The sequence below is a fragment of the Clupea harengus genome, chromosome 10 (assembly GCF_900700415.2).
Source record: "Clupea harengus chromosome 10, Ch_v2.0.2, whole genome shotgun sequence".
In the NCBI taxonomy this organism is placed as follows: Eukaryota; Metazoa; Chordata; class Actinopteri; order Clupeiformes; family Clupeidae; genus Clupea; species Clupea harengus.
Genome location: NC_045161.1, coordinates 17,283,110 through 17,302,475, shown reverse-complemented (window position 1 = coordinate 17,302,475; position 19,366 = coordinate 17,283,110). Strand labels below are relative to the sequence as shown.

Here is a 19,366-nt window from a genome sequence, read left to right as displayed (position 1 = left end):
CGTTCCTTTCAGATGTGTTGCTCGTCTGTGAAGGTTGAAGTTGTTGGCTGTTCGCGATGTTTGTTCAAAAGGTCCTGCTGTTCCCTCTGTTGTCCCCCTTTCGACACCTTGGCGAGATGCTGTTCTATGAGTTGAAAGGTGTTGATGGAGTTGATGTTGATTGAATTAACGCTGTCTGGGTTTCCAATGGCCACTCCACCCCCTTTTGATTCCGTGGCGAGCTTTATCGGTCCAACTGTGAGGGACGGTGGTAGGGTCCAGGTGACCGTCAGCTGATTCGCTTCTGAAAGAGATCTTAACAAAAGAATGAATCTTATGCAAAAGGTTTAATCTGCGATAGATGAGCCCACCGGAATCATCCGGTGTCATCCATTCCCTAAGGACAGGGAGCCAAATGTTTCTGTTTGCATAATCAACACATAACATCCTGTGAAATAAATGTAAAGTAATTAACAGTTTACCCTGAAAACAAGTCAGTGAAAAGTCATGTAAAATCATTCATACAGCCGGCCGGCACACAGACACACACACACACACATTCATTTGTTTGCTCCGGTGACAGATGTTCATGCCTAGAGAAAAGGAAACAAGCTGTTTAAGTTACAGAATTATGTCATAAAGCCCCTTTTTGTATCCAGATTCCAGTGGCCCTTGATTTTTGTTCTTCATAATTAATTCAGCGTTCCTGGATCATTTGATGAAGTCAGACATTCATCCAGTCTAAGACCTGTTTGAGAAAGAACATTCTGCAGTTATCATTTTATTTAGGATATGTATTTAGTAGTAGGATAAACCTTTTGTAATATTGCACCTGATTACCTTTGACAGAGAATGCAGTTATTGGGGAAAAATGTCTGAATATGATGCATCCAATGAGTCAAACTGGTCCTATTGATCAGTGATGTTAGATTTAGCCAAACTTCTGAGAAGATTTAAAATCTCAGAGGTTGTGTCAGAGTCCATGCCCCGCTGCTGAGAGGACACAGGTTTATCTGTGTTTCTCTGTCTATTTCTACAATGTCTAGACCAATGGCCTGATTTCCCACATCTGTGACAATTTGAATGTGTGGGTGCATCCTGTCTTCTTTGCTGATAACTATTGTGAGAGGGTACGTCCTGTACTGCAGCTATGTGTTGTGTTTGTTCTTTACGTTTAGTCAGTGATTCTTTAGTTTGTTCACTCTGTCCTGTAACTTTACGGACAGAGCCCTTACAAAGTTGTGGCAGTGTGTCAGAGAGTGTGATAATCTCTGCCTGATGGGCCATTGGGGCTTCAGCCGCCATGGTGAAGTGGGGGCTGTTCCATACGGGACCTGAGATGTGAGTTGAATGGTATGTGTAATGACTGTCTGTATAGATATAGACAGGAGCGACAAATGGTGAGGGAACGACTGGAGGTACATCAATATTCATTACAGCAACAATTTGGAGAGATATTTCCTCAACCTGTGAAATGGCTTTACCCACACTGACCATTAGTTCAGTTTTTAGCTTGGCATAATCTGCTTTACCTCTAGGATTTTTTACATCAGTAGGTAGGATTTTTCCCAGTAAACTTTTAAAAATGTCCTGAAGTTTGTCAGCATTCTGTTTCATACTTTCACGCAGTCTAGGAAGGGTCGCTGGCTGGCCGTCTGATTCCACCAAGAAACCCTGTGAACGCTGTGTCCATCTGCTCATGAGATAGCGCGAATATCGCTGTCTTTTCTTTTCAGACTTAATGTCTAAAACCCATTCACTGGCTTTCCTGACTCCCCAAATTAGCTGAAAACCATCTTTTATCATCTCAATTTTAACTTTCTCATGTTTTATATCATTTCCCACACTGGCCATTGCAATCTGAACACTCAAAGGGACCATACGTCTTGAATCTTTGTTTTCCATCTCAAAAAGACTGAATCTGCACAATTTAATGTAAAATAATTTACAAATTAACTTAGAACAATTTCGAAATTCAAATATTAAAATGCTGTAGATCCCTTTCCACAACACTTAGGCCTATATCCTCTTGGGAACAATATCTGAGCGTGGCAGAAACTAGATTTTCACAAATGATCCAACCCACAGCTCAGACTGTGCTGAATCAGATGTCTGCTACTCTCTAAACAGAGCAGGCTCAAGAGTGTAGTTTCTCCCAAGGGAGAATTACTCAACACTCTGATGTGAATATGGAGCTGAAGGCTCACACACTCGAATTAAGCTTTAGCTTGCCCACGGTGAACTTGCTAGTGCAAAGACTCAATTCCGTCTGAGAATTCCAATCTCAAGACTGTTACTACGATCTACGGCACATATTTTCCCAAGATTAAGTAAGTTTACTTACCAAAGTGTTGTATCAAACGGGGTACAGAGGATCTTTACAGCAGAACTGAAATCTCAGCAAAATTCCAAGAATTAATATCTCGGTGGTGGACCTCCAATTGATAGGAATTATTTCTATATCCCAAATGTATCGGAGACTCAGTCAGATTGTGATGAAAAACCAAATCCAGGTTTATTCTTTCACTCCGAGACTCCTCAGACCATCGTGCAGGGCAACTTTCTCCCTCCTCCTTAACTTTCACGCCAGAAAAGTTCTCCATGACGTTAAAAGAAGCAATGTCCCCCGCAAAAAAACATAGCCGCTAGCTAAACTGATCATTAACTACCAAAAAAAATAAACGTTCACGAACTTGTCTCCCGAGCTCACTCACTTTATGTATAGTTTACTTCTGACACCAATTGTAGCGATCTCAGTCACTATTCATAGAGGGTTTTCCGTAATGATGACTTTATTGTTTAACATGGAGGACACGTAAGTCACAGTGACTCCTTATCACAAAACCGCGAGCATCAAGAGGCTCAACAACAAGTTACACATTCTCTTAAACAGGTGCCCCCGCCCCCTGGCTACTCTGCCAGCCCCCCGCAGCGCATAGCAACCCGCACATGAGCTGCTGCGGCTGACAGAGAGCAAGGACACAGGCACACAGACAACACAATGAACATGAACATGAACACATTAAACATACAGGTCGTTACAATACATTCACAAAACATTTTCACAAATACATTACACAACAAATAATTAACATTTTAAATCAATTCACTTTTAACCTTAATGCTATTTATTATATCATAAACTTATTTATTCTAACTTATACTATTTATAAACCTATTCTATTTATACTATTAATAACTTTAAGCATCTAGCCTAATTTTCCAAAGGGCTACACTTAGATACTTGCCTTTTCTACCTCTCGGCTAAACACATGAGTAGAGGGATGACATTAGAGTTGCCTTTAACATACTTTGGCATCACATAGCCTCTTACACTTAATGCATCTGTCAGATAGGCCTTCTGGATGTAATAATTTTCTTACCTGGTCTTCCATTTATATTTTGTGTTTACCTTTGCTGCAGCTACCTGTTCTTCAACGGACGTCTTGAATTCAGGGCATGGTATTTTCAAATTCAATCTGACCTGAAGCTCAGCCTTCACCATTTTAACTGACAGTCTGTTTCTCTTATCAGACCAAGCATCTTCCATATGACTGAAAACTTGCTCTGAATAGGCATTACTGACAGGTATTGAAAAAATAAAAGCAACTACTTTCAACAGCTCAGTAGACTCAGTTGCCTTGCTGAAGAAATAGGCCCACTTTCTGTCTGATGTTAGGTCTTTTGGAATGGTGTCTAACACCTCATTCAGGATGACAACATCACTGTACACCTTGTCCTCATCAACATCCAGGGCAAGTTTCTCCACTAAAACATCCAACTCAGACCACTGGAGTGATTGTCCTTCATTAAGGCTGAGACAGGCAATATGTGCAAGTATCTGGTCATTGAAGTCAAATTTGTCCTCAAGATATTGCACTGCTTTCTCAAGAAATCTGTCTACCAGGCTTTTGAACTTCTCCTGTTGCTGAGGTTAAAGTTTCCTCAGTGGTTGCTTTGCTTTGCTGCCATAGAATTGGTCTTTGCGTCTTGCAATCAGCTGACTGCGCAAACGGTTCCTCACAGAGTGCACTTCAGTAACAGTTGCACTGCCACTCTCTAGGATTCTAATAGATGAGTCAAACTCTTGCATCCCATTGTGCATGAATGCCAGGATTCATTCAGCAACAGTACAATCCACATTTTCTGCATCAGTTGCACCACACACAAATGCCCAGATGATACTTGGGCAGTCCTCCTGTCCTAGAGACACAAAATAAGACTTAAGAGCTGGCCAACACTCTAAAATCCTCTGAATTGCTGGCAGCAAAGACAGCCACCGTGTGGGGACATGCCTCAGTATATTACAGAAATTGCCTTGGTTTGTCTGGTAACTTGAAAACGATTCTGATGTTTTTTTGTTTTAGCATGGTCATCCAAAGCAGATTTCCCTTCATGCTTAACGAGAATCTTAACTGAGCATAGGGAACATGTAGCATAAAGTGGATGGGGTGGGTATTAGCCATTTGGAGTCATTTTCGTTTTTCATTCAGTCATTATTAAAACAAGTGTTGCGTTTCATTTTCTTTTTAACTGGCCTGTCAGTCCCAGTAGTGCCAGCCTCGTCCTCAGTCTCCCCTCCCATGTCAACGTTGTTTCTATTCAGAAGAACCTAGTTACAGTAACGTGCAGCAAGCGATTCAACCGCCTCTTTCACACGCCCTCCGATAGCAAGCATCAGTTGAATTGATGCGCGAGCGAGATAGGCTATGCTACGTCACACCCCTAGTGGCCGTGCAGTCTGCGCACGAGAGAGAGATTGAGCACAATGAGCTACAACGCATATTTTGAGTGTATGGACACGCAGGAAAACAAATTATGATCAGGAATGTTGTTCATTCTGTGTCCCGGGAGAATTTAGAAATGTTCCGGGACAGGCTACAAAAAAGAAGGACAATCCCGGGAAAACCGGGACAGGTGGCAACACTAAGTACTCGGGCGGCTTCTAGTAACTTACATAGTGCAGTAATATGCCTACGGACCCTGGTATGGCAATGGCACAGAGGCCATTCTCCATATTAAACGTCATTGTAGCGCCCCAATTTTTTTTAAGCTGTTATTTTAAGGTAAAATTGCTAATCCTAACCCTAAAGTACAATTGCTACATCCTGTTACTTTAAGGTTACTGTCTGTCTGACCAGTTATAGATTGCACTGACCAAAAGAGCTTGACTACTAAGATATTGAAGCCATCTCAGACTGAACCATGAAGGATTTTTTTGTACAAATAATGTCTGAAAAAAGTAAACTTTTGTCAGGATTAAAGTAGTACCAGAGTAGACTTTCAGAGACTCAATTGAAGTCTGTCTACAGTATTAATAAAATGTGTTTTCCAGTCTTTAATCTATGTAACACTTTTCCTGCCCCTCTATCCCTTCTCCCCCTTATGTTTTCACACACACACACACACTGATGGAGATAATTTCCAAACACTGTTAATGACTTAAGAATATAATAATCAAGTGCCTTGTATTATTAATTACCTTATATGAATCATGTACTTATGTAAGCAGGAACATGGCTTTTCTGTGTTTCTGCGTGTGTGTAACTTAGAATATTAGGTGCCACTTAGTCTGCACATGTACAAGAGCATGTTTAGACCAGAAGTGATAAGAAGGTTCGAACTGTGCTTCTTCCGACCTTGCAAAACTTCCATCCTTGCCTCGAATATCAGAAATCCACCACATGGTTATCTCGCTGAACGCTAAACTTCTGTCTATATAAACCTTGTGCGATGTGTTTATCATGGCTTCACTTTCATCCTTGTTTTGTGAGTGAGCCCAATTGCAATTGTTGTTTGTCTAATAAATATACTTATATGCAGCTCCGGAGTCCTGAGGTATCATATTTGGGGGCTCGTGTCCGGGATTCCAACAACCTCATCGACTCTCCACGCTGGGCTAATCATCAGGACCTCAACCATACGGAGGAGTCACACATACAGTATTTCCCTAACGAATGTTCTAGTCCCCTGGGCGCAGTCACCTTCCTTAAGTCTGTAAAGGAGAGCTAGTGTCTCTCCCGAAGCCCCAAAGCGCGTTCGGTGGAAGAAGACGAGAAGGCCTCTGAAGGAACGGTATAAAAGGAAGAGTGGCCTCTGGGCGGGGAAACATAGCTAGGGAAAATATTTCTATGAGACTGTTTTTCTAAAGACCTCAAACTTGAATTGGAAGGAGGCCAGGGCCTGCCAGCGAGGAGAGCCGAGAGTGAAGGAATTGAATTAGACTATAGGGGTTGGACTCCGAGCTGTTTGTGAGTATATTGTTTGTTTGTTGTGCGTACACGCTAGTATAGTTTTTCTTGGGGTTGAGACTAACTTTATGCTTTTTACCAAAGCATTTTATTAATTTTAACTTGCACTATTTTTACTATTTCTCTGTAAAACTGTTTTAAGGGTACCATGGCACTGTCGGAAACCATATTGTGGCTTCAATATATCACATGTTATTCTCAGAGATATTTCCCTAACGAATGTTCTAGTCCCCTGGGCACAGTCACCTTCCTTAAGCCTGTAAAGGAGAGCTAGTGTCTCTCCCGAAGCGCGTTCGGTGGAAGAAGACGAGAAGGCCTCTGAAGGAAGGGTATAGAAGGAAGGGTGGCCTCTGGGCGGGGAAACATAGCTAGGGAAAATATTTAACAGGGTAAGGCGGAATCTACGAAGCAGCACTATGGTTCCGACTGAGCTTAAGACCAGGCAGAAGGGTTTTATTACTTTTATTCCTTTTATCATGATTTTAGTTATCCAAGAAGCCTATCGGAACATCAGGTTCTGATACGATGTTGGATCATTTTTTTTACTCCATGTATTGCTTTTGCTGCTTGCTTTTATGGTTTTTATGTAAAGCACTTTGAAGAATTAGATCTCACAATACTAAAAGTTATGCTGCAATATTGAGCCATGGTGAAAACATGCCTCAATAAGTGGGGATAGAATCTGTGAGGCTGAAACCAAGGTTGGGTCAGGAGATTGGGTCCTAATCAACAGCCTCAAAAGAAAACACTGCCACTCGCCCAAGTGGGACAGACCATACAAAGTGCTACTGTCAACATCTAACACATTGTAAACGAGTAAGCCTTCCTTAGAAAGAGACAGAGGATAGGAGCTGTCTTCCTCTACAGTTTTCCAAGGCCGGGCCACTGTGACAGAAGTCCAGCTACAAAGGGGATTCTTTGCGTTAGGCAATTTTTCGTCTCAAACCTGGTGAAGAAAACAACACTGTCCAGTGGGGTAAAAGAGCCTAGTGTATACTGGGAAGGCGGGGTGGTCCTATTTCTGTGGTCATGGGGAGTTACAAGGGAAAAATGAAATAATGTGTGGAACTTTTGATATTAACTGCACTACTCTACATTTTGGTACTGTTAACATATTGATCACAACAGGCACGGATCTTGGTCAAATGTCCGCGATGGGGCCTAGCCAAAGATCATCCGTGATGGGGGAACTAGACTGCCCAAACACACTTTCCACAAAGAGACTGTTTACATTTTCCTGCCCAGTAATATTCAACAGCCAATGTGTTCTGCAGAAGGCCTTCAAGGACAGCAAAGAGGCCTTGTTTGAATGTTATCTGAAGCCTAGGCGAGCTAATGACACACACACAGTCGACGCTCACTATGTTGGCCTACAAATGCAAAGTATACAAATGTGTGATGAGAAATATGATGACATTTTAAATGATTGACTTATGATGATATGGAGTGATGCTCAGTAATGATCTCTGTTCCGAAAATCCATGTGATGAAGCTCAGAGTGATGATTTTGAAGTTATCCATTGAAATTGATAATTGACGAATTAAGAAAGATGATTTGTGATTTTGATTGTGATTTTGAATTATCCATTGAAACGGATAAAAGGAGGGACTGATGGAGATAATTTCCAAACACTGTTAATGACTTAAGAATATAATAATCAAGTGCCTTGTATTATTAATTTCCTTATATGAATCATGTACTTATGTAAGCAGGAACATGGCTTTTCTGTGTTTCTGCGTGTGTGTAACTTAGAATATTAGGTGCCACTTAGTCTGCACATGTACAAGAGCATGTTTAGACCAGAAGTGATAAGAAGGTTCGAACTGTGCTTCTTCCGACCTTGCAAAACTTCCATCCTTGCCTCAGAAATCCACCACGTGGTTATCTCGCTGAACGCTAAACTTCTGTCTATATAAACCTTGTGCGATGTGTTTATCATGGCTTCACTTTCATCCTTGGTTTGTGAGTGAGCCCAATTGCAATTGTTGTTTGTCTAATAAATATACTTATATGCAGCTCCGGAGTCCTGAGGTAACTAGGGTGAATTTTCACCTATCACACACACACACACACACACACATGTGCGCGCCTGGACAGACAGACACACACACACACACACACACACACTTCTTCCCAGGCTCACAGAATGTATAAGCATCTGAAGTGTGACAAACTATTGTCGTCTTGACCTTTTGAACTATTTGACTGAAGTTCAGAGATCACAGAAGGTGTACATCTGTAACATTTTTAACAGGCTGATTCTTTTTGAGTCTAATGTGATGTGAGAAATACCTACAATATAGGTTTTTGTTTCATGAGTATCTTCTTAAAGCATCATCTTAAAATAAACCTAAAACATATACTTTTACTTTATGGTAGGTCAAGATTCACAGAGTGGTGTTCTTACCAGGGAAAATTAGTGTTGTGTTCTGCAAGGGACCACTCGGATTTCTCCTCCAAGAGCCGTCTGAAGAAGCCAGGCAGATTAAGGACGACATCACTCTGCAGAAGGAGTCTACTCCTATGATACAACTGCTCAACTGCAGGCATCATCAGTTGATGGTAAAAACACTGTTATCCTGTTTATGTAATCAAATGTTGTGTTAATTTTAGTGACATAAAAATAATGACTGGTTTATTTACTTTCCCATAGCTCCAGCCTAACCAGGTGTGAAAAGTTTAGCAGTGCACCAGCAGAGAGCAGATGGCCACTGAATTGTTCCAGGCCCAGGGCATGACCGGGGGGGCACGATGGAACTACCAACGGCTGGTGGACCTCAAGCAGCCAGGCGTCATACTCCCTGCTTTGCTTGATCCAGGTTTAATAGTGGAGTTGAACTCTGCCTCCAAGAGAGTGACTGGGCAAGACAAGTACCCTGCACTCCACCTCTCTGACACAGACACCGGAGAGGGGTTTGGACTGGAGTACCAAGAACCAGGATGCCGTCCAGTCCCTCTGGATTGGGGCAAACACAGAACACAAAAGAGAGATGAACCTGCTGCTCTTATGCCTCCGTCCCGTGTGCAGGCACCCGGTCCAGCCCAAGCCCCAGGAGTGACACCCCCCTCCAGCTGGACGCCACTCTCTGGCACACCATCCCCTGGACCAGCACCATCCTCCAGCTGGACACCGCTCTCTGGCACACCATCCCCTGGACCAGCACCATCCGTTGGCTATCCGCTCTCTGCTGGTGCACTGCTAAAGCAGGAGATGCCAACAGACGACCACCAGGAACCTCCTGCAGCAGTGGGTAAGTTAACATAACATACGCTTTGGGCGTACATATTTGCATTATATCATAATGTTATTACATGATTAACTCAGGAACTATTATTGCTTTATTGTGTTCCAGAACTCTCATATGCCCTACCCCAGCGGTCCTTGCTGAGGAGTGCCCACACTGGACCCATTAAGTAAGGTGGACAGGTTTTTGTGTAAGACCACACACGCTGGACGCCACCCATGAAAAATGCTGTTGACGGCTTGATGCAGAAATACCATGGGGAGAAGGACATGCTGAAGCTTGTGGATCAAGATTATGCAGACATGGTCCATCGGTCTGCCACCAATCCCAACAGTTTACTGCACCCCACAACCAGGCTACACATATCCCGCTATGTGAAGCACCTGGCAAAACTCCTTAACATAATTTCTTCTTTGAACACGAGCCAGGAAACTCTTCTGCTGACGCAACATCTGTGGCACTCGTTAACAGAGGGTAGTGAGACGGCTACTGTTCCTGTGGTCACTATGGGGCTGGCTACTGTCAATCCACCTGCACCTGTCCTGTCCACACCTCTGTCACAAGAATCAATAGAGAATATTGTGGAGGGCATCTTGGAGCAGCAGCCGCAACAGCACCAGCAGAAGAGTAGACAGACAGACCTGTCGTGCCTGTGGACAGCCCAAGTCTCAAAAAGTCTCAGACTGATGGATCCTCCATCCACTTCTTCTACCACCAAGGGCCTGTGCGCTATTTCTATTGCTCTAAAAGGGTGCATCAAAGTTATGCTGATGAGGGACTCTCAGACCCCAAAATGCCCTTGCACAGATAGAGTTCTTCCAGAGGGAGCTGGAGGCGACCAGGAAATGGGTGGAGGATAAGAGAGATAAAAAGAGGAAAAGACCAAACTCACAACAAACAGGCCGCATCTGCAGATTCTGCCACATGGACCTGAAACGGGGACCAGACAGCCCACACATCCATACAGGCTTCCCTGGAGTGGCAGGGAAATATATTTACTCTCTTTACAGAAATAAGGGCATGACCAAGGAGATGATTTGGACGGAGTCTCCTTTCTATGAGGCTGAGAGCCAAAGATAGGTGGAAGAAAAGAATAAATTATTTCCATGTATATATTTTTTATTTAATTATTGTTCTGGATGTTGAAATAATATTTGACTAAATAAATACATTGTATATATGTTCTATAGGCTTCGGTATAGATGTAAATAAATGTGCATATGTTATTATGTTAATTGTTCTGGATGTTTGTATGTCTCTAGATGTATAGGTTTCTTTAGACTTCTGTATAGATGTAAATAGATTGGTGACATGACAGGCGGGGATACTCTCCTCTACTAACGAGTATGAGTGTGTCTCCCCCTAGCGCCTCTTGCCGATGCATCCCGTTGTGTGACAAACGTCTCCATGAGGTTGACCACTTTTGAGAAAACTTTAAAAGGACAGCCCAAGACCTTCCTTACACTACCACCTACACATTTGAAACTTTTGACGATTGTGACAGGGCTCTGGCCACACCCGCACACCTAATCACACGCCCCTGGGACCTTCCAGTTATTCAAGAAAAAAACTCTTCTGGATGACCGTTGCTACAACTTCCTGTGGTCGTACAAAGACGAGCTTGGTGCCGTTGGATGCAGCATGGCCGATAATACCACACAGAAATTTGTTCCATGTCTCTAGGACAGAGGTCGCCAACCTGTCGATCGCGATCGACGTGTCGATCTCGAAGACCTTCCCTGTCGATCTCCAAATTATTATTTTTTTTAAATACAGGAAAAAAAAAAAAAAAAAAATTGAACATTTTCTGAAGTGTCTTCTGAAATGTTTTCTAACGGTCTTCGGAAGACCAACGTCAGAAAAGATCTCCGCCTGATTCATGAACGCCAGCTATTTAAATCCGAGGAAGTCCGTAGAGTTGATATGAACGTAATCACCAACGATTTCTCACAAATTCAGGCCTTCCCACTAAATGCCCCTTCTAAAGCAGCTTGCACACTGCCCTGACAAACGCCAACATTCTCCAACAAACGCCAACAAACACCAACAGTTGGGTCAGTGTGCGCCAGCAGTTGGTGTTTGTTGGTCATTGTCGGGTACTGTCGGAAGAGTTCAACATGTTCAGTCGGATTGGGTAAAGTTGCAGAATGTCTGAGCAATGTAGAGAGATTTCCAACATTCTGACAGGTCGCAACTAGGCTCAACTCGCGTGCATAAAATCCTCGAGCTCTCTTGGATGTCGTTGTTATCTTGGTTATCGGCCAGTTTGTTAAATAAACCGATATCCTAAGTCTATTTATAGATTAACGTTATGTATTAGCTTACCCAAATGAACGGTTTTCGAGACAGATATTTGTCTATTTTAACTTCTACGACTCGTTTAACACTGCAACGTGTTTCTAAATATTAATATTAATGTTAAAGGTGACGTTTGCGCTTATGTTAGTAGCCTAATCGGCCACTCCCACTTCATTCCAATTACCGTGTTGGTTTTCGAAATATTAATATGCACGCTGTCGTATTAAAAGTTTTGGCACCCTCTGAGGCTGCATGATGATTTACTCTGTCTTCACCAAAAAAAGATCACAGTGGGATATTATTCATTTTCTATTTAACACTGAGTACTGGGGTGTTTTCCAGACAAAGATATTTAGTGTAGCAGTATTTGAAATGAAATCAAATGTGAAAAATAGGCTCTGCAAATATTTAGGCACCCTAATAATTTTCATGATTTGAATACCTGTAACTACTCAATACTGAATAATTGCAACACATAATTAGTCTGATTAGCTTGTTAAGCCTTCAATTCCATAGAAAGGTGCATTCAATCATTAGAAAAACTATCTAAGGTAGCCAATTGCAAGATGTGCTTCTCCTTGATTCTCCTCTGAAGAGTGGCAACATGGGGGCCTCAAAACAACTGTCAAATGATCTGAAAACAAAGATGGTCAGTGTTGTGTTGTAACTTCAGTTGATAAATAAAGCAGTTCATATCCAGCCTGCTCATTGCAAATGTGTTTTTTCTTGTTCATATTGAGTGCGTTTAACAAATATTTTCCTTTTTATGTTGCACTGAAATTAAGTGATTTAGTGTGTTCTTGGTCACATCAACTTGAAAGCTGGACCAAAGTGTTTCATTTCACTCAATTACAATTAGGCTAAATAAAAAGTTAAGTTGTAAGTACAGTCTGGACAGTCTTTTTCTCTCAACGCCTCAATAGGTAGATCTTGCCTGTCAGGAAGGCAGAGTTTGTGATCTTTGGCCAAAAAAGTTTGGTGACCACTGCTCTAGGACCTACCTTAGGCATGCAGACTCCACAACACCGCTTCTCCCTTCCTTCCCATCCTTCCTACCTTGGATGCTGATTGACATCGCTTCTCACCTCTTGTTGAAAGAAGTGTTTATTTTGACATGCAAGTGCACCTATTTTCAATTGAGGACGAGGAGGAGAAAATATTTCCACAGCTCACGAGTCACGTGACACAACTGACACAATCGAAGAATTTGGCTCCAGATTTAGCTTTACGTTATGTTTGCATAATGAGATATCAGACTTCTTTTTAAAGAAGAAAAAACAGGCAGATCAGGGGCAAACAGACCTCAGCCCTAGCATCACCACCGAACCCCAGAGCAGCTCCCTACCTTTAGGAGTTTAGTCCATGTGGACAGAGTCTACCAGAGGAGTCTGCCACCAACAGGTCATAGCATCTACCAGGCAGTCAGTCACATATACCCAGATTATATATTCATGAAAACAGAGTGACTGTAGTCTCCTCAGTATGTGAGTACAGTACAGTGTGTGTGTGTGAGAGAGGGAGAGAGAAATTAATTCCAAGTTATAGAGACTGGCTATTCATAGTATGTTAAGTAAAGTAACCCTAGAGGACACTATATGGACTAAGTCTACACTTAAAGCCCAGAGTGATTGCTGCCTTAGCACTTGATTGATGCGCTTACTCTCAGGATGTAAATAACGTTCCAACTTTACGTTCAACTTCTTGGTAATGATATTATATTCCTCACAATAAAATCCAATCAAATAAAGGTGTCCATACATCCAAACATGCATCCTAATTCATACAATTTACAGACCTTTGGTGACACAATGAAGCGGTCAAAAAGCTATGTGTGCTCTCCCTCCGTCAAGCAACACCTGAACCCTGCATGAACTTTCCCACCTTAATTGTGTGAGCCCAATTAAGGTGGAGCGCCATCTAGTGTCCCAAACAAGATTAAAACATGAACCCAAATAGCTCCTACAGACACTATATGCCACGCTGAAGAACTAGAGTAAATTAGCACTTCTACCTCTAATCATCAATCATAGGATTCATTCATGCACCTTAAATGGTAGGTTTGGATTACACAGTAATTTTCTGTCATGGTCTATGGACCACCTGAAGAAGCCTGGCCGTCTCATGTATAAAACTGAAGTTCCGCCAGTGGTTTCACCCACGATCACACCGGACTCAGGGTGAACATATTTTAAGAAAAGGGAGAATGGTTTTATTCTGAGAGAATAAAGAAAGCAAACACTGATCTGCCTAGTCTACAGTGGCTTTACTGATGTCAGCTAGGTGTTACTGTGCAAACATCATAAGATTCTCTAAATAATTAAAACTAATGAAATCTATCAGAATTCCAGAAATCAGGCACCGTGGATAAAAATGCCTGCTAAATGTGTGATTAAAACCATAACTGAAAAGTATAAATATGATTGCCCAGTAAATTGACAACATTCCATTTACTTTAGAATTCACCTGCTTACTGTAACCAGGCATCAAACTTCTGATTATGTCATAAAGGTGACCAAGCAGTATCATGATGTCATAGAACATAACTCTGACTCTAAATTCCATTTCACTCTCCTGAGAGACTGCAGACTTTATTTACAGTGTGAGGATAGTTGACTTGTTGGATAGTTGTTGGAAAGTTTCCAGGTGAATTGATGGGATTTTTCTGCTTTTTGAACTGCTGCTCAGCAGAGCAGCAGGAGGAAGGTGTGGTGGTGAAGGGAGTGAGGAAAACTACCAAGGAGCTTAAGGAGACACTAAAAAAGTACAAATTAGAGGACTTGAGGACAGAACTCAGGGCTTTGGGCATTCAGGTTAATGAAGACCAGGACAAAAAGACCCGAAAGAATGACAAGAAACTAAAGAGGAAGCTGAGAAAGGTTCTCCTGAGGGAACTGAAGAGAGTGGAGCTGCAGAGACAAGAGAATAAAGGGGAGGAGAGCGAAGCAGATCAGGCTCCTGTGGTACTACAGGAGAGACAGGAGAGAGTGGAACTAGGGACAGAGGTGGGACAAGACGAATCTGAGGACAGACAACAAGCAGCTGATATGGAGAGCACTGGACAGCAGCAGGATGGAGACTCCACAGAAAATGGACCACTGAGGGAGAAGGAGAGAATGGAGAAAGTTGCCCTGGTCATCAAAATACTGGATGACATAACTGACATGGATGAGGTCAATGAAATTCTGAATGAGGCTGTATCCATTCTGAGTGAGTACAAGGACATACCACAGATCCACTCAAATACATATCCAAGCAAATAAGTGAAAAGTTAATTTCTGTAAAAATGACCTGCTCTAGGACTAGCTAAAACTGCTAGTATGACGAAACAAACTGAAAAGGAGATGAATCAGGAGGTGGTGGCTGTTCCTGACGACATTTTGGACAAGGTTGACTCGGCTATTAGTGAGTTTAATTAGCAGAGTGCATACTCCTGTTTTTGATCAAGTTGTTTGGTGCATATTCTAATGAACCGCTGCGTTGTGTCTGTTGAAATGGTGGCTGCAGTTAATGATGTTTGGATGGGGTGGACACTGGTGTGAGAGAGGATAATTACTTACTGAGTCAGTGCATATTTAGGTTTTGAACTATAGTGCCCCTCGCCCATTTATTTTAAACTTGAATTTTCTTTCAATTGTAATTCAATTACCTGTCTTTCTAGATCTGCCTACCAAGGACCGTGAAAATAAGGACCAAACCACTGAAGTCGTTACCATACTGAACGATATTCTAGATGGGGTGGATGCAGCTTTAAGTAGGTTTAAGGGCAGAACTACATATTTCAAAAATATTTCTCGCATTGTTCAAATGAAGTAGATTGTATATTTCCTATTCCAGATCTGACAGCAGAGCAGGAAGTAGACAGGGATGGTGAAGTAGTGGCCGTCCTTGACAGCATTCTGGATAGGGTTGAATCTGCTTCAAGTAAGTTTGAGGAGAGAGTGGACTTCCCAACATTTTGATATGCTGTCCAGCACTGATGTTACTGAACTTCTTTACTTTTGTGTGTTTGAAATCAGAGCAGGAAAGAAAAGAGTGGAGAGTTGAAGCCGTGTCCATGCTAAATGGCTTTCTGGATGACGTAGACTCAGCGCTGAGTGAGTTTCAGTAATGAGAAATCAAAGAATAAGAACATAAATCGAAGCTTAACTACACTTCCAGTGCTTGTGCTGATTAAGTAACTCACATGATATTCCTTTGGATCTGATAACAGAGCTGAAAGAAGAAAAAGAGAAAACGATGGTTGAAATAAAGGCTGTTCTCAGCAACATTCTTGATGATGTGGACACAAGTATGAGTGAGTATAAGACCTAACAGCTATGTTAAAATTGGGTTAATCTTCAAGATTTGGTGCTGATGTATCTTGCCCATCAATATCTAATAAGGAGAAAAAGATGAGGCTGTGACATCTGAGGTGGGGGCTGTACTTAATGATCTTTTGGACAACGTAGACTCTGCTCTTGGTAAGTTTAAGGCTAAATAACAGAACAGCATTTACATAAGTTATTCATGATGATTTGAATCAACCACCCTGCACACATTTGACTTCATATCTGTCAGCAGAGCTGGATGGTAATGGGACAGTCCAAATAAAGCCCAATCATACTCTGGATCAGGTGGACACTGATCTGAGTAAGTATTAGGGCAAAACATATCTCAACAGCTAAATTCAAACAAAGCTTTCCACTGTTGCTTTTAATGACTCACCTTCCTTGTGTGCATTAGATCTGATCAGAGACCTGGAAACAGTAAAAGAGGAGAACAAAGACCAATTTGAGGCTGATCCCAGTGCGGTTCTCCTTGGGGCTGATCCCAGTGCTGTTCTCCTTGAGGCTGAGCGCAGTGCTGTTCTCCTTGAGGCTGAGCGCAGTGCTGTTCTCCTTGAGGCTGTTCCCAGTGCTGTTCTCCTTGAGGCTGAGCGCAGTGCCGTTCTACATGAGGCTGATCCCAGTGCTGTTCTTGAGGCTGATCCCAGTGCTGTTCTCCTTGAGGCTGAGCGCAGTGCTGTTCTCCTTGAGGCCGAGTCCAGTGCTGTTCTCCTTGAGGTGGAGCCCAGCGCTTCTATCCTTGAGGTGGACTCTGTCTGTAAGTATAACGCTGGAGCCCTCACTACTTTGCTTAGCAAGTGAGTTTGATTTGAGTTCAAACTTATTGTGTATGAAATCACATCTAGATATCACTGAGAAAAAGGCTCAACATCATTATATTTTAATGAGCAGGTGACATGATTTCTAAGAAGGAAAACACTTTATTAACAAATTATCTATATGATATATATAAATGAAGACTAAAGTTCACATACGAGTCTTTATACATACTCATTTTCTTATAGGTCTGCCTTTGGCTCAAGCTGAGCTCCAGAGACTTGGAGTTATTACAGAGGAGATGAAGGACAAGGAGCCAGTGAAGGGTACGTAGTAATCTTAATTGCAGAGAAGCAATTTTAGTCAAACCACAAAACATTACTCCCTTGAAACCATTCATTTCCTTTAAACTGTGCAGGTGAGGAGAGTGCCTCCTCAGCCCCAGTCAAACGCAAGGTCAGGAGAGGCAAGAGAGGGAAAGGAACAAAGGGAGCAAAAAAAACTATAACAAATAATGAGAGTGGCCATCTTCAACATCAGGATGAGAACAAAGGGCAAATGAAGAAGCCAGAGGAGCAGGGAGGAATAGGAGGGAACTACGGGCAGGGCAAAGGCAAATGGAGACCAGCTCCTGTGGAGAGGGAGTGGAGTGGTCAGATGTTTCCATCAAATGGAGCCAGACAGCAATCTGGTTATCATCCCAGCAGAGGAGACAAGAAGGGAGAGAGGATGGACAACCGAGGAAAACCACCAACAGAGAGACAACAAAGGGAGGAGATGAAGATGGCACCACAGAGGCAGGGGAACCGAGAGGCCCAAGCAGTGGGACAGAACAGGACAAGAGGGAGAGATTATCCTTATTATAATGGAATGGTGGAGAGAGGACCCAGAACTTGGTGGAACAACAGCTGGCAGCAGGGGACCCAGGCAGAGTACTGTCGGTATAGCCGAGATGAACACTGGTGCGAGTACTGTTGGTATAGCCGAGGTGAACACTGGTGCGAGTACTGTTGGTATAGCCGAGGTGAACACTGGTGCGGCCCATGGAGGAGATTTGCAAAGAACTACAGGGACAGAGAAGGGGAGCTGGACGAGAAGACAACAAGCAGATGGAGCACAGAGTCATGATGATCTGACAAGAGCGGTGATGGAGTCAACGCTTACAAATTACATACAAATCTCCCTTTTCAAATCAAAACAAAACAATTATCTTTCATTACCACCATTATTTGCTTTTAAATCCTTTTTAAAACCCTAATAAAATAATAATCACATCTTGGTCAGATCATCTATTTTCATTGTTGAATAGAATACATATACTCAGAATGAAAACAAAAATAATCCAAAGACTGTTTTCTATGTACCTGTGAGAAGGTGAAATTCCTCCCTTCTCACCGGGGCAAGAAAAGGGCTGTTGCCCCTTTAAAAGACTGACTCCCCCACCACAATGGTTGGGTCCGGGCTTCCCCCAGGAGAGTGGTAGGCTCCAAGGAGAGCTAAGTGGACTAATTAAGCCCAATTAACTCACTATTCCTAACTCTAATCTGGTTCGATTCCCAGACGGGGAGGTGCTGCTAGACACGTCACTTCATCTCTGGCTTGGGTTTTGCAGAAAGACTGACTCCAAGTGTAGCATGGGCTGTGCATGAACCTGTCAGATGCGGTGAACTGAGCCGCAAGCGAGTAACATACAAGTCCGTGGTATCAGAGCAGAGAGGTAATATAAATATAAGACGCACTCAAATTATGTAAAGTAGGGCAGAAAGATGAAGAGACCACTCAGAAAGATGAGGATGGCCTTCTCCGGTGCAAGAAACCACTTTCAAAACCAGTGGCAGAACTGGGAGTGGGTGAAAGTTTCTGCGTGTTCGTCTATCTGCGCTTTGCTGAAATATGATATTTTATTAAAGGACCCTATCTTGGTAAACCTAATTCATCTAACTCCACTCAATTTAGGAACTCAGCCTTAGTCCCTGCTCGTTTAATGCTATATTATTACCCGTAAGCTAAGCTGACCTAAGGTCATTTCTTTTGAATGCATACAATCTGTTATGACGAATGCCCCTCTTACTTTTCATAAACTGGTTTCTTTTAGGAAAAATGCCGCTCACGATGTTGTCATTGACATTTTTTAGATTTTGGCATATTCCACGGACACAATCTGTTACTAGTTCTGGAGAATAGCTCAGAGGCTGCAGTGCTGTCACAGTTGCTACACTTACCAGCATGTTAGACCTAACTGGTACGTAACATTATGCAGAGCATTGCATTTAACACTAATCACAATAGGTATATGTTATAACCATTATATCATCCCCTCTCCAATCTGGAAATCACTCTTTACCGTTTCATAGGAGGGACAGAACCCAATGTCTAATGTCTACAGATTGCATCAATTGCAAATCATTCTTGATTTCTCACAGCCATATTCTCCACCTTGACCTCCTGTTATTGATGCACTGCAGTAAAATAGGGGGGTTAGATGCCTTAGCTGTGTGCAGTGAAATAGGT

General features: G+C 42.4%; 1 protein-coding gene and 1 long non-coding RNA gene across 2 annotated transcripts; both read left to right on the top strand.

Annotated features, from left to right (window-relative positions):
* The first annotated feature begins 8,514 nt into the window (after positions 1-8,514).
* LOC116222070 (arabinogalactan protein 1-like) lies at positions 8,515-10,342 on the top strand. Its single transcript, XM_031574799.1, has 3 exons — positions 8,515-8,793; positions 8,885-9,482; positions 9,585-10,342. Exons 2-3 carry the CDS (start codon positions 8,936-8,938, stop codon positions 9,647-9,649), a joined length of 612 nt encoding a protein of 203 aa, XP_031430659.1. The 5' UTR covers positions 8,515-8,793; positions 8,885-8,935; the 3' UTR covers positions 9,650-10,342.
* A 5,457-nt stretch (positions 10,343-15,799) lies between these two features.
* On the top strand, positions 15,800-16,259 carry LOC122133220. Its single transcript, XR_006152637.1, has 3 exons — positions 15,800-15,868; positions 15,985-16,068; positions 16,157-16,259. It is a non-coding gene; the product is annotated as an uncharacterized LOC122133220 (long non-coding RNA).
* Positions 16,260-19,366: the final 3,107 nt, after the last annotated feature.